The sequence below is a fragment of the Oncorhynchus keta genome, unplaced genomic scaffold, assembly GCF_023373465.1.
Source record: "Oncorhynchus keta strain PuntledgeMale-10-30-2019 unplaced genomic scaffold, Oket_V2 Un_contig_18906_pilon_pilon, whole genome shotgun sequence".
NCBI classification, from domain to species: Eukaryota; Metazoa; Chordata; class Actinopteri; order Salmoniformes; family Salmonidae; genus Oncorhynchus; species Oncorhynchus keta.
This window is the reverse complement of record NW_026281174.1, coordinates 1-15,699: the sequence shown is the minus strand read 5'-3', so window position 1 is coordinate 15,699 and position 15,699 is coordinate 1. Positions and strand designations below refer to the sequence as shown.

Sequence of the window (15,699 nt, the reverse complement as noted above, 5' to 3'; positions counted from 1 at the left end):
TAGTAATGACTCTATGTAGTATCTGGTTTATAGTAATGACTCTATGTAGTATCTGGTTTATAGTAATGACTCTATGTAGTATCTGGTTTATAGTAATGACTCTACATAGTGACTCTGGTTGTGGTATAGTAATGACTCTATGTAGTATCTGGTTTATAGTAATGACTCTATGTAGTATCTAGTTTATAGTAATGACTCTATGTAGTATCTGGTTTATAGTAATGACTCTATGTAGTATCTGGTTTATAGTAATATCTGGTTTATAGTATCTGGTATAGTAATGACTCTATGTAGTATCTAGTTTATAGTAATGACTCTATGTAGTATCTGGTTTATAGTAATGACTCTATGTAGTATCTGGTTTAATGACTCTATGTAATGACTCTATGTAGTATCTGGTTTATAGTAATGACTCTATGGTTTAAAAGTAATGATCTGGTATCTGGTTTATAGTAATGACTCTAGTATCTGTAGTATCTGGTTTATAGTAATGACTGTATGTAGTATCTAGTGTAGTAATGACTCTATGTAGTATCTGGTTTATAGTAATGACTCTATGTAGTATCTGGTTTATAGTAATGACTCTATAGTAATGTAGTGTCTGGTTTATAGTAATGACTCTATGTAGTATCTGGTTTATAGTAATGACTCTATGTAGTATCTTGGTTTATAGTAATGACTCTATGTAGTATCTGGTTTATAGTAATGACTCTATGTAGTATCTGGTATAGTAATGACTCTATGTAGTATGTGGTATAGTAATGACTCTATGTAGTGTCTGGTTTATAGTAATGACTCTATGTAGTATCTGGTTTATAGTAATGACTCTATGTAGTATCTGGTTTATAGTAATGACTCTATGTAGTATCTGGTATAGTAATGACTCTATGTAGTATGTGGTATAGTAATGACTCTATGTAGTATGTGGTTTATAGTAATGACTCTATGTAGTATCTAGTATAGTAATGACTCTATGTAGTATCTGGTTTATAGTAATGACTCTATGTAGTATCTGGTATAGTAATGACTCTATGTAGTATCTAGTATAGTAATGACTATGTAGTATCTAGTATAGTAATGACTCTATGTAGTATCTGGTTTATAGTAATGACTCTATGTAGTATCTGGTATAGTAATGACTCTATGTAGTATCTGAAATAGTAATGACTCTATGTAGTATCTAGTATAGTAATGACTCTATGTAGTATGTGGTATAGTAATGACTCTACGTAGTATGTGGTTTATAGTAATGACTCTATGTAGTATCTGGTTTATAGTAATGACTCTATGTAGTATGTGGTTTATAGTAATGACTCTATGTAGAATCTGGTTTATAGTAATGACTCTATGTAGTATGTGGTATAGTAATGACTCTATAGTAATGTAGTATCTGGTTTATAGTAATGACTCTATGTAGTATCTGGTTTATAGTAATGACTCTATGTAGTATGTGGTATAGTAATGACTCCATGTAGTATGTGGTTTATAGTAATGACTCTATGTAGTATGTGGTATAGTAATGACTCTATAGTAATGTAGTGTCTGGTTTATAGTAATGACTCTATGTAGTATCTGGTTTATAGTAATGACTCTATGTAGTATCTAGTATAGTAATGACTCTATGTAGTATCTGGTTTATAGTAATGACTCTATGTAGTATCTGGTTTATAGTAATGACTCTATGTAGTATCTGGTATAGTAATGACTCTACGTAGTATCTGGTTTATAGTAATGACTCTATGTAGTATCTGCTATAGTAATGACTCTACATAGTATCTGGCTCTACGTAGTATATGCTATAGTAATGACTCTATGTAGTATGTGGTATAGTAATGACTCTATGTAGTATCTGCTATAGTATCTGGCTCTACGTAGTATGTGGTATAGTAATGACTCTATGTAGTATGTGGTTTATAGTAATGACTCTATGTAGTATCTAGTGTAGTAATGACTCTATGTAGTATCTTGGTTTATAGTAATGACTCTATGTAGTATCTGGTATAGTAATGACTCTATGTAGTATCTGGTATAGTAATGACTCTACATAGTATCTGGCTCTACGTAGTATTTGCTATAGTAATGACTCTATGTAGTATCTGCTATAGTAATGACTCTACATAGTATCTGGCTCTACGTAGTATATGCTATAGTAATGACTCTATGTAGTATGTGGTATAGTAATGACTCTATGTAGTATCTGCTATAGTATCTGGCTCTACGTAGTATGTGGTATAGTAATGACTCTATGTAGTATCTGGTATAGTAATGACTCTACATAGTATCTGGCTCTACGTAGTATTTGCTATAGTAATGACTCTATGTAGTATCTGCTATAGTAATGACTCTACATAGTATCTGGCTCTACGTAGTATATGCTATAGTAATGACTCTATGTAGTATGTGGTATAGTAATGACTCTATGTAGTATCTGCTATAGTATCTGGCTCTACGTAGTATGTGGTATAGTAATGACTCTATGTAGTATGTTGTTTATAGTAATGACTCTATGTAGTATCTGGTATAGTAATGACTCTATGTAGTATCTGGTATAGTAATGACTCTACATAGTATCTGGCTCTACGTAGTATTTGCTATAGTAATGACTCTATGTAGTATCTGCTATAGTATCTGGCTCTACGTAGTATCTAGTATAGTAATGACTCTATGTAGTATCTGGTATAGTAATGACTCTACGTAGTATCTGGTTTATAGTAATGACTCTATGTAGTATCTGCTATAGTAATGACTCTACATAGTATCTGGCTCTACGTAGTATATGCTATAGTAATGACTCTATGTAGTATGTGGTATAGTAATGACTCTATGTAGTATCTGCTATAGTATCTGGCTCTACGTAGTATGTGGTATAGTAATGACTCTTTGTAGTTCCTTGGTATAGTAATGACTCTGTATGTCTGCTCTGTGTGTCGTCTCCTGTAGCAGGCCAGCGACGGCACCAAGCCCTCCAGGCTGGTCACCCAGCTCCACTTCACCAGCTGGCCTGATTTTGGGGTGCCCTTTTCCCCCATCGGCATGCTCAAGTTCCTCAAGAAAGTCAAGACCGTCAACTCCTCCTTCGCTGGGCCCATCGTGGTTCACTGCAGGTACTTTATATGTAGTCTTTTAGGTACATTTCAACTATTGTACTGTATATAGTAACCTGAAGGTTACTTCCCCACCTGTCTTTAGGAAGAGAGATCTAACTCAAATCAAATCAAAATCAAACCAAATGTATTTATATAGCCCTTCGTACATTAGCTGATATCTCAAAGTGCTGTACAGAAACCCAGCCTAAAACCCCCAAACAGCAAGCAATGCAGGTGTAGAATCATGCTATGATTCTAAGATGACTCCTTGGCCTTCTCTGTCCTTTGTCTCGGCAGTGCTGGTGTGGGAAGGACAGGGACCTTCATTGTGATTGACGGCGTGATTGACATGATGCACCGAGAGCAGAAGATTGACGTCTTTGGTTTTGTGTCCAAGATAAGAGACCAGCGCTCGCAGCTTGTACAGACAGACGTGAGTTGGCTCAAAACAACAGGGTCACAACACTATTTCATGCAATGCATCAGTCTATGTTTCTCTTAGTACTAGGGACTAGCAACTGTCCAAAGTAAGCATTGTCCTTCCTACTACTACAGTGTTCTAAATATGTATTTGTCATGTAAACTAGAAAATATAGCAAGAATATATCCCTGTGGAACACCACACTTGATCTCATCTGATTCATCTACTTCTCCTCCTTCTTCTTTTTCTCCTTCTTCTTCTTCTTCTTCTTCTTTTTCTCCTTTTCTCCTTCTTCTTCTTCTTCTTCTCTTTCTTCTCCTTCTTCTTCTCCTCCTTCTTCTTCTTCTTCTTCTTCTTCTCCTTCTTCTTCTTCTTCTTCTCTTTCTTCTCCTTCTTCTTCTTCTTCTTCTTCTGCTTCTTCTACTTCTCCTTGTTCTTCTTCTTTTTCTCCTTTTCTCCTTCTTCTTCTTCTTCTTCTTCTCTTTCTTCTCCTCCTTCTTCTTCTTCTTCTTCTCCTTCTTCTTCTTCTTCTCTTTCTTCTCCTTCTTCTTCTTCTTCTTCTCCTTCTCCTTCTTCTCCTTCTTCTTATAATATAATATATAATAATATATGCCATTTAGCAGACGCTTTTATCCAAAGCGACTTACAGTCATGTGTGCATACATTCTACGTATGGGTGGTCCCGGGAATCGAACCCACTACCCTGGCGTTACAAGCACCATGCTCTACCAACTGAGCTACAGAAGGACCTTTCTCCTTCTTCTTCTCCTTATTCTTCTCCTTCTTCTTCTCCTTCTTCTTCTTCTCCTTCTTCTTCTTCTCCTTCTTCTTCTTCTTCTTCTTCTTTCTCCTTCTTCTTCTTCTCCTTCTTCTCCTTCTTCTTCTTCTTCTTCTTCTTCTTCTTCTTCTTCTTCTCCTTCTTCTCCTTATTCTTCTTCTTCTTCTTCTTCTTCTTCTTCTCCTTTTTCTTCTTTTCTTCTGCTTCTCCTTCTTCTTCTCCTTCATCTTCTCCTCCTTCTTCTCTTTCTTCTTCATCTTCTCCTCCTTCTTCTTCTCTTTCTTCTTCATCTTCTCCTCCTTCTTCTTCTCTTTCTTCTTCTTCTCTTTCTTATTCTTCTTCTTCTCCTTTTTCTCCTTCTTCCATTTTTCTTCTCCTTCTTCTTCTTCTTCTTCCTCTTGTTCTTCTGCTTCTCTTTCTTCTTCTTCTTCTTCAGCCTCTTCTCCATTTTCTACTTCTTCTTCAGCTTCTTCATTTGGAATCAATTATCAAAGTGTATGGACTTTCATTCTTATTGTTCTAGTGCTCTAAATATCTGTTTGTCTTCCTCTGTGGCCTCCAGATTCAGTACTCGTTCATCTACCAGGCCCTGTTGGAATACTACCTGTATGGAGACACAGAACTGGATGTGTCATCTCTGGAAGGACACCTGCACAAACTCCACAACACCCACGCCCCCTTCGACAGGGTCGGCCTGGAGGAAGAGTTCAAAGTGAGAGCCAGGGTCCTCTCTTCTCTGACAGGGTTGTAGTTGATAAGATAGAGCCCATTGCTACATGAAGCTTAGAATCTCTGAAAGTCTGTGTATGCTTATAATAGCAATTGTGGACATCGGGTATAAATTATTCTATGTTAATTTGCATTGCTCTTATTTTTGGGCCCCCCGAGTGGCTCAGCGGTTGTGTCACAACCCAGCCGTGATCTGGAGTCCCATAGGGCGGCGCACAATTGGCCCAGGGGAGGGTTTGTCCGGGTGGGGGGATAGGCCGCCATTGTAAAAAAAAAAAAAGTTCTTAATTGACTTGCCTAGTTAAATAAAGGTAAAAAATATTAAGTCATCTATGTGTACATTTACACCCTGACACTTTCCTGTCCCCCCCCCCCCTTTATCATCCAGAAACTGACCAACATGCGGATAATGAAGGAGAACATGAGGATGGGAAATCTCCCTGCCAACATGAAGAAGAACAGAGTGCTCCAGATTATTCCATGTAAGGAATGCCGGAAAAGTTACAACAAACTGAATGAGATCTGTTTTCCCCTCAGAGACCAGTAACTCTACATTACGTCATGCGGTTATTCTTTAACTTGTGACAGATTGTTACCCACAGATTATATTGTGTTCATAACCCCGCCCCCCTCCTTATTTAGAACGAAACGAGAGATATTATCAAATCCCTTATTCCCTTGGTTCGCTCACCTAAATTGAATTTGTGCAGAATTAACCATATATCCATATATGTCACCTATTCATATTTGGTATTCATATATTTATTTATTTATATTTCTTCATCAATCAATCATCATTTGTATCTTTCATATTTGATATTCATATATTTATTTATTTATATTTCATCATCAATCAATCATAATTTGTATCTTTCATATTTGATATTCATATATTTATTTATATTTCATAATTTCATCATAATTTTGACCCTATCCCAAACCTTAACCCTAACCTAAACCACCTATTAATATTTGGTATTCATATATTTAAACCTTGATGCGTGGGACTGACATGGAGAGATCTTTTAGTCAGGCGTCTTGTTGTTTTATCTGATAAAACACTCATTGTTTTTGCTGTTCTTTAGGTTGAGTGATGCGTTTTGTCTCTCATCTTACAAATAGTGTTTGGGAAATGGATCTGGAGGAGCGTTTTACTGTGCATCGCAAATGGCACCCTATTCCCTATTTAGTGCACTACTATGGCCCCCTATTCCTATTTAGTGCACTACGTTTGACCAGGGTCTATAGGGCTCAGAATGAAGGCCTTCACTTTTGCACAGTTTGTCTGACAGCTAAAAAAATATGGCACAGTTTGTCTGACAGCTAAAAAATATGGCCAAAACCAAAGTGCCGCGTCATTAAAACGCCAAACCCATGTCGTAATTCTGCAGTTACGATGAAGGGGGAGTCGTTTTTTATCGGTAGATTGAGTTGTTATGCCATTGATATACTCTGTGTACACGGTCTTTGTAGTTATCACCCATTTAATATGAATTGTATTTTTCAGATGACTTCAACAGAGTGATTATGTCCATGAGAAGAGGCCAGAGTTTACTGACTACATCAATGCGTCATTTATAGATGTAAGTATATACTCACTACTACATCAATGAGTAAACGTCACAATACTCACTACTACATCAATGAGTAAACGTTACAATACTCACTACTACATCAATGAGTAGACGTTACAATACTCACTACTACATCAATGAGTAAACATTACAATACTCACTACTACATCAATGAGTAAACATTACAATACTCACTACTACATCAATGAGTAAACATTACAATACTCACTACTACATCAATGAGTAAACATTACAATACTCACTACTACATCAATGAGTAAACATCACAATACTCACTACTACATCAATGAGTAAACGTTACAATACTCACTACTACATCAATGAGTAAACGTTACAATACTCACTACTACATCAATGAGTAAACGTTACAATACTCACTACTACATTAATGAGTAAACATTACAATACTCACTACTACATCAATGAGTAAACATTACAATACTCACTACTACATCAATGAGTAAACATCACAATACTCACTACTACATCAATGAGTAAACGTTACAATACTCACTACTACATCAATGAGTAAACGTTACAATACTCACTACTACATCAATGAGTAAACGTTACAATACTCACTACTACATCAATGAGTAAACGTTACAATACTCACTACTACATTAATGAGTAAACATTACAATACTCACTACTACATCAATGAGTAAACATTACAATACTCACTACTACATCAATGAGTAAACATCACAATACTCACTACTACATCAATGAGTAAACATTACAATACTCACTACTACATCAGTGAGTAAACATCACAATACTCACTACTACATCAATGAGTAAACATCACAATACTCACTACTACATCAATGAGTAAACATCACAATACTCACTACTACATCAATGAGTAAACGTTACAATACTCACTACTACATCAATGAGTAAACGTTACAATACTCACTACTACATCAATGAGTAAACGTTACAATACTCACTACTACATCAATGAGTAAACGTTACAATACTCACTACTACATCAATGAGTAAACGTTACAATACTCACTACTACATCAATGAGTAAACATCACAATACTCACTACTACATCAATGAGTAAACGTTACAATACTCACTACTACATCAATGAGTAAACATTACAATACTCACTACTACATCAATCAGTAAACGTTACAATACTCACTACTACATCAATGAGTAAACATTACAATACTCACTACTACATCATTGAGTAGCCGTTACAATACACACTACTACATCAATCAGTAAACGTTACAATACACTACTACATCAATGAGTAAACGTGAATCAATGTCATATTTATCGACAGTTAGTTTGTTTTTGTTTTTTGTGAGGTATATTAAATTATATATTCATACGCTGCAATCTGCAAAGTTTCAAGGGAGTTGTACCTGTCTGACATGGTGGTAATGCCTGTACTGTGTACTGTGGTGGACAGGAAGTTGTACCTGTCTGACATGGTGGTAATGCCTGTACTGTGTACTGTGGTGGACAGGAAGTTGTACCTGTCTGACATTGTGGTAATGCCTGTACTGTGGTGGACAGGAAGTTGTACCTGTCTGACATGGTGGTAATGCCTGCACTGTGTACTGTGGTGGACAGGAAGTTGTACCTGTCTGACATGGTGGTAATGCCTGTACTGTGTACTGTGGTGGACAGGAAGTTGTACCTGTCTGACATGGTGGTAATGCCTGCACTGTGTACTGTGGTGGACAGGAAGTTGTACCTGTCTGACATGGTGGTAATGCCTGTACTGTGTACTGTGGTGGACAGGAAGTTGTACCTGTCTGACATGGTGGTAATGCCTGCACTGTGTACTGTGGTGGACAGGAAGTTGTACCTGTCTGACATGGTGGTAATGCCTGTACTGTGTACTGTGGTGGACAGGAAGTTGTACCTGTCTGACATGGTGGTAATGCCTGTACTGTGTACTGTGGTGGACAGGAAGTTGTACCTGTCTGACATTGTGGTAATGCCTGTACTGTGGTGGACAGGAAGTTGTACCTGTCTGACATGGTGGTAATGCCTGCACTGTGTACTGTGGTGGACAGGAAGTTGTACCTGTCTGACATGGTGGTAATGCCTGTACTGTGTACTGTGGTGGACAGGAAGTTGTACCTGTCTGACATGGTGGTAATGCCTGTACTGTGTACTGTGGTGGACAGGAAGTTGTACCTGTCTGACATGGTGGTAATGCCTGCACTGTGGTGGACAGGAAGTTGTACCTGTCTGACATGGTGGTAATGCCTGTACTGTGTACTGTGGTGGACAGGAAGTTGTACCTGTCTGACATGGTGGTAATGCCTGCACTGTGTACTGTGGTGGACAGGAAGTTGTACCTGTCTGACATGGTGGTAATGCCTGCACTGTGTACTGTGGTGGACAGGAAGTTGTACCTGTCTGACATGGTGGTAATGCCTGTACTGTGTACTGTGGTGGACAGGAAGTTGTACCTGTCTGACATGGTGGTAATGCCTGTACTGTGTACTGTGGTGGACAGGAAGTTGTACCTGTCTGACATGGTGGTAATGCCTGCACTGTGGTGGACAGGAAGTTGTACCTGTCTGACATGGTGGTAATGCCTGTACTGTGTACTGTGGTGGACAGGAAGTTGTACCTGTCTGACATGGTGGTAATGCCTGCACTGTGGTGGACAGGAAGTTGTACCTGTCTGACATGGTGGTAATGCCTGTACTGTGTACTGTGGTGGACAGGAAGTCGTACCTGTCTGACATGGTGGTAATGCCTGTACTGTGTACTGTGGTGGACAGGAAGTTGTACCTGTCTGACATGGTGGTAATGCCTGTACTGTGTACTGTGGTGGACAGGAAGTTGTACCTGTCTGACATGGTGGTAATGCCTGTACTGTGTACTGTGGTGGGGTGTCCTCAGGGCTACAGGCAGAAGGACTACTTCATAGCGACCCAGGGTCCTTTATCTCACACGGTAGAGGACTACTGGAGGATGGCGTGGGAGTGGAAGTGTCACTCCGTCGTCATGCTGACGGAACTACAGGAGAGGGGAGCAGGTAGGAAGGATATTCCATCGAAGAAATAGCATTTAAACAATTCATATTATATGATATATCTCTATGCTATTGACTTACTAACTACTGCATCTTAGTTGTCTACCGCTAGCAAGGATCCAAAACTAGGACCTCTTTGTGTTGAGCTATTGTAATATTGTAGTAGAGTACTGTTCTAACATGATTTGAGTTATTGTAATATTGTAGTAGAGTACTGTTCTAACATGATTTTAGTTATTGTAATATTGTAGTAGAGTACTGTTCTAACATGATTTGAGTTATTGTAATATTGTAGTAGGCTACTGTTCTAACATGATTTGAGTTATTGTAATATTGTAGTAGAGTACTGTTCTAACATGATTTTAGTTATTGTAATATTGTAGTAGAGTACTGTTCTAACATGATTTGAGTTATTGTAATATTGTAGTAGGCTACTGTTCTAACATGATTTGAGTTATTGTAATATTGTAGTAGAGTACTGTTCTAACATGATTTGAGCTATTGTAATATTGTAGTAGAGTACTGTTCTAACATGATTTGAGTTATTGTAATAATGTAGTAGGGTACTGTTCTAACATGATTTGAGTTATTGTAATATTGTAGTAGAGTACTGTTCTAACATGATTTGAGTTATTGTAATATTGTAGTAGGTACTGTTCTAACATGATTTGAGTTATTGTAATAATGTAGTAGGGTACTGTTCTAACATGATTTGAGTTATTGTAATATTGTAGTAGGGTACTGTTCTAACATGATTTGAGTTATTGTAATATTGTAGTAGAGTACTGTTCTTCCATGATTTGAGTTATTGTAATATTGCAGTAGGCTACTGTTCTAACATGATTTGAGTTATTGTAATATTGTAGTAGGCTACTGTTCTAACATGATTTGAGTTATTGTAATATTGTAGTAGGCTACTGTTCTAACATGATTTGAGTTATTGTAATAATGTAGTAGAGTACTGTTCTTCCATGTGTTGAGTTATTGTAATATTGTAGTAGGGTACTGTTCTAACATGATTTGAGTTATTGTAATATTGTAGTAGAGTACTGTTCTAACATGATTTGAGTTATTGTAATATTGTAGTAGAGTACTGTTCTAACATAATTTGAGTTATTGTAATATTGTAGTAGGCTACTGTTCTAACATGATTTGAGTTATTGTAATATTGTAGTAGGGTACTGTTGTTCCATGTGTTGAGTTATTGTAATATTGTAGTAGGGTACTGTTCTAACATGATTTGAGTTATTGTAATATTGTAGTAGGCTACTGTACTTGAACATGTCTTCTATTATTTGATGGTAATAGAATCACTATACCATCCAGTACTCAGTCTTAATCTCCTGACTGTGTCTCCTGCAGGACAAGTGTTTCCAGTACTGGCCCACAGAGGACTCAGTGACCTATGGAGACTACACTGTAGAGATGAAGGGATCCACTGTGTGTGACAGCTTCAGTGTGCGGGATCTGGTACTCACCTACGGCCCAGTAAGTTTACACGGAAATACCCTGAGGTAGTGAGGGACCTAAAAGCAATAGTTTATTGAGACATTAACCTTATTAACCTTCTTCTTACCTCTAGAGGAGTCCATGATTAATCACAGGAATAAAGTGTTTGTCGTGTTAGCATATTGCTAATCTTGTAACCCTTAACACAAATTAGACGTAAACAGTCATCACGAGAAAGTAGCGTATTGCAAAACTATCTATTGCTGATCTGTCCAAACCTAGCATGTTGCTAAAATTAGCTCCCAATGCTAAATGATCTGTCCAAACCTAGCATGTTGCTAAAATTAGCTCCCAATGCTAAATGATCTGTCCAAACCTAGCATGTTGCTAAAATTAGCTCCCAATGCTAAATGATCTGTCCAAACCTAGCATGTTGCTAAAATTAGCTCCCAATGCTAAATGATCTGTCCAAAACTAGCATGTTGCTAAAATTAGCTCCCAATGCTAAATGATCTGTCCACACCTAGCATGTTGCTACAATTAGCATCCTGACAGCTACATTATCTGTCCAAACCTAGCATGTTGCTAAAATTAGCTCCCAATGCTAAATGATCTGTCCACACCTAGCATGTTGCTACAATTAGCATCCTGACAGCTACATTATCTTTCCAAACCTAGCATGTTGCTAAAATTAGCTCCCAATGCTAAATGATCTGTCCAAACCTAGCATGTTGCTAAAATTAGCTCCCAATGCTAAATGATCTGTCCACACCTAGCATGTTGCTAAAATTAGCTCCCAATGCTAAATGATCTGTCCACACCTAGCATGTTGCTAAATGATCTGTCCAAACCTAGCATGTTGCTAAAATTAGCTCCCAATGCTAAATGATCTGTCCAAACCTAGCATGTTGCTAAAATTAGCTCCCAATGCTAAATGATCGGTCCACACCTAGCATGTTGCTACAATTAGCATCCTGACAGCTACATTATCTTTCCAAACTTGGGTTTGCATGTTTCAGGATAAGCTGACACGTCTGGTCCGCCACTTCCATTTTCACGGCTGGCCAGAGATCGGGATCCCAGCCGAAGGGAAAGGAATGATCGACATCATCGCCTCGGTGCAGAGACAGCAACAGCAGTCAGGAAACCATCCCATCATCGTACACTGCAGGTAGCTAAGACTCTGACCCTTATCACCATGTGGTGGAATATGTTACTTTGGGAAGACTTTTACACTTCACTTTTACCTAAGTAACACTCTTATACCACTTTAAATATACTTCGTAACAATTCTTTATTACACATTTACTGTTGCTATGGTAACACTTTATTACACATTTACTGTTACTATGGTAACACTTTATTACACATTTACTTTTACTATGGTAACACTTTATTATACATTTACTGTTACTATGGTAACACTTTATTACACATTTACTTTTACTATGGTAACACTTTTTACTTGTATAGTTTGTTGAGCAGTCTTTAGGCAAGACTGTTACTGTTACTATAGCAACTCATTACAACAGTCACAAAACCCCAAAAGTCACAGTTTTTCTTGAATGTTTTGTTGTGTAGTGCTGGTGCAGGGCGAACAGGTACGTTCATTGCACTGAGCAATATCCTGGAGCGGGTCAAGGCTGAGGGCCTACTGGACGTCTTCAGACTGTGAAGAGTTTACGGATGCAGAGGCCACATATGGTCCAGACCGTGGTGAGGACTTTAACGCAGATCACCATTTATAAACCTATTTTCATTTCCAAAGAATCAACATAGTTTGGCACCCATTATAGTTGCCCAAGTATCTATCGGGTCCCAATGCCATTAATAGATAATGTAATAATTTATTGTCCGTTAAGTTTAATTAACACAGAATGAACATTTGTCTTTGGTGCTCTGGCTTTACAGGTAAAACGATCAGAACGGACGTAAAACATCGACTCAGTGAGCATTTACATGAGTCGTGTTTAGAATCTAAATACCGGAGTCGTGTTTAGAATCTAAATACCGGAGTCGTGTTTAGAATCTAAATACCGGAGTCGTGTTTAGAATCTAAATACCGGAGTCGTGTTTAGAATGTAAATACCGGAGTCAGTGTTTTAGAATGTAAATACCGGAGTCGTGTTTAGAATCTAAATACCGGAGTCGTGTTTAGAATCTAAATACCGGAGTCGTGTTTAGAATCTAAATACCGGTCGTGTTTAGAATCTAAATACCGGAGTTTGTTTAGAATCTAAATACCGGAGTCGTGTTTAGAATCTAAATACCGGAGTCGTGTTTAGAATGTAAATACCGGAGTCGTGTTTAGAATGTAAATACCGGAGTCGTGTTTAGAATGTAAATACCGGAGTCGTGTTTAGAATGTAAATACCGGAGTCGTGTTTAGAATGTAAATACCGGAGTCGTGTTTAGAATCTAAATACCGGAGTCGTGTTTAGAATCTAAATACCGGAGTCGTGTTTAGAATCTAAATACCGGAGTCGTGTTTAGAATCTAAATACCGGAGTCTTGTTTAGAATCTAAATACCGGAGTCTTGTTTAGAATGTAAATACCGGAGTCGTGTTTAGAATGTAAATACCGGAGTCGTGTTTAGAATGTAAATACCGGAGTCGTGTTTAGAATCTAAATACCGGTCGTGTTTAGAATCTAAATACCGGAGTCGTGTTTAGAATCTAAATACCGGGTCGTGTTTAGAATCTAAATACCGGAGTCGTGTTTAGAATCTAAATACCGGAGTCGTGTTTAGAATTCTCCTGATGGTTCTCAAATTCTTTCCCCAGGAACAATACGACTTCTGCTACCGCGTGGTACAAGACTTTGTGGACATTTTCTCAGACTATGCCAATTTTAAATGATGAAATATTTGCCTTATAAACATTTTTTTCATTTTGTTCAAATGCTGTTGTTTAAATTTTTTTTTTAAATACCGGTTGGTCAGGCTTTGTGTTTTGTCCTTAGAAGGATTTAAATGTTTTTCTATATCGCTATGCACTTGTCCTGACTGTAACTAAAAACTCCACCCCTCGCTGTAATATACTGTACGTCAACGGACAAAGATTTGTAAATGCCAAAATGTAAGATTAATAATGTATATTTCACATCATGTATAATAATTATTTTGCAATGAAATTCAAGTGTTTTTATTTTATTTTTAACTTTGAGTCTCTTTATTCACATGTCTTAGTTGTTGTGTGATACTGTACTTTGTTTAAACATCTTGTTTATTCAGACTGAGTGTTTATTTTGACCGTTCTTGTTTCCTTTTGTTAAACATCTTGTTTATTCAGACTTCAGAGTGTTTATTTTGGCCGTTCTTGTTTCCTTTTGAAAAGAGGCCCTATTGTAAATGTTTTACGTATCGATAGCAGACCTTCCATTTAATTGCATTCTAACGACGTTATGTGAATATTAATTAGTAAGATATTCTGACATGCCTTCTATCTGTGACTAGAGGTGATATCTCATCTATCTTTTATTGAATTGGAAATAATCCTTTTATTTAAAACAATATATATATATATTAAGGTCTTTACAATGCAAGTTTTTTTCAGGCACAATATCAAGAACACAGAAAAAAATATGCAAAGTATTGAATATCAAGTTACGCCATTATTATTATTATTATTGTCAAGGATAATAGTTTAAAACAACATATTGAGGAATTGTAAGAATTAGTTTTCATTAACCTGATGGAAGTAGTAGCCTACTTCACTACAGAAAATCAACATGCAACTACACATATAATAACAAGGTACCAGTAGTAGTACTAATCAGTAGTACTAATCAAATCAGTAGTACTAATCAAATCAGTAGTACTAATCAGAGTAGTACTAATCAAATCAGTAGTACTAATCAGAGTAGTACTAATCAAATCAGTAGTACTAATCAGAGTAGTACTAATCAAATCAGTAGTACTAATCAAACTGTAGTACTAATCAAATCAGTACTAATCAGTAGTACTAATCAAATCCATTAGTACTAATCAGTAGTACTAATCAAATCCGTAGTACTAATCAGTAGTACTAATCAAATCCGTAGTACTAATCAGTAGTACTAATCAAATCCGTAGTACTAATCAATCCGTAGTACTAACTTCAAATCCGTAGTACTAATCAAACTCCACTAATACAAACATTGCTGCAGTTTTTTTTTTTATCCACGGCACATATTCTGAAGCACATGTACATCACCCAGCATACCACCAAGGAATAGCACAGACACATTCTGACAAATGTGTTAAAAACTGAAAAGTTACAGTCATCATTTGTATATTCATGTGTATTGCTTTAATAGCAGTTTGGATTAAAAAAAAATGTTTTTGTTAAATGTATGCATTCGTGAACTGTCCATATCGTTTAGACGTGACGCGTATTATTTGACCGAGATAGGAAGGTGTCTGCTGATGCAGTTTCCAAAATGACTATAAGAATGAAAAACACAAGTCGTTCTGATCTGACGCAACACTCAGTGTTTAATTAAAAGATTTTTAACTTAAAGGGCATTGAAATGATCTCGACACAATATATATTTTAAAAAACCATTTTTAAAGCACAAAAGATGGGCGTGTTTCATTTTAAAATAACGATCCTCCCATCTGTTAATAATATATCTATT

General features: G+C 37.0%; 1 protein-coding gene and 1 pseudogene across 10 annotated transcripts; one reads left to right on the top strand and one right to left on the bottom strand.

Moving 5' to 3' along the window:
- Nucleotides 1–2,940: 2,940 nt before the first annotated feature.
- Nucleotides 2,941–14,233, top strand: LOC127920317 (receptor-type tyrosine-protein phosphatase epsilon-like; annotated as a pseudogene).
- LOC127920318 (uncharacterized) lies at nt 7,946–9,485 on the bottom strand. Of its 10 annotated transcripts, XM_052504236.1 has the most exons (7): nt 9,332–9,485; nt 9,168–9,224; nt 9,004–9,117; nt 8,833–8,889; nt 8,669–8,782; nt 8,448–8,561; nt 7,946–8,112 (listed from the first exon to the last, which is right to left on the bottom strand). In XM_052504236.1, exons 1-7 carry the CDS (start codon nt 9,454–9,456, stop codon nt 7,947–7,949), a joined length of 747 nt encoding a protein of 248 aa, XP_052360196.1. In that variant the 5' UTR covers nt 9,457–9,485; the 3' UTR covers nt 7,946. The 10 variants fall into 10 exon arrangements, 4 of the variants coding, with proteins under 4 accessions (XP_052360196.1, XP_052360198.1, XP_052360199.1 ...); XR_008105893.1 differs by having other exon boundaries at nt 8,669–8,889; nt 9,061–9,117; XM_052504238.1 differs by lacking the exon at nt 8,448–8,561.
- Nucleotides 14,234–15,699: the final 1,466 nt, after the last annotated feature.

Coding starts and splice junctions, on each gene's coding strand:
- LOC127920318 (XM_052504236.1), bottom strand. CDS start 9,456: ATGTCAGACAGGTACAACTTCCTGTCCACCACAGTACACAGTACAGGC. Junction 9,118..9,167: donor ATTACCACCATGTCAGACAG/GTACAACTTCCT, acceptor CATGTCAGACAG/GTACAACTTCCTGTCCACCA. Junction 8,783..8,832: donor ATTACCACCATGTCAGACAG/GTACAACTTCCT, acceptor CATGTCAGACAG/GTACAACTTCCTGTCCACCA.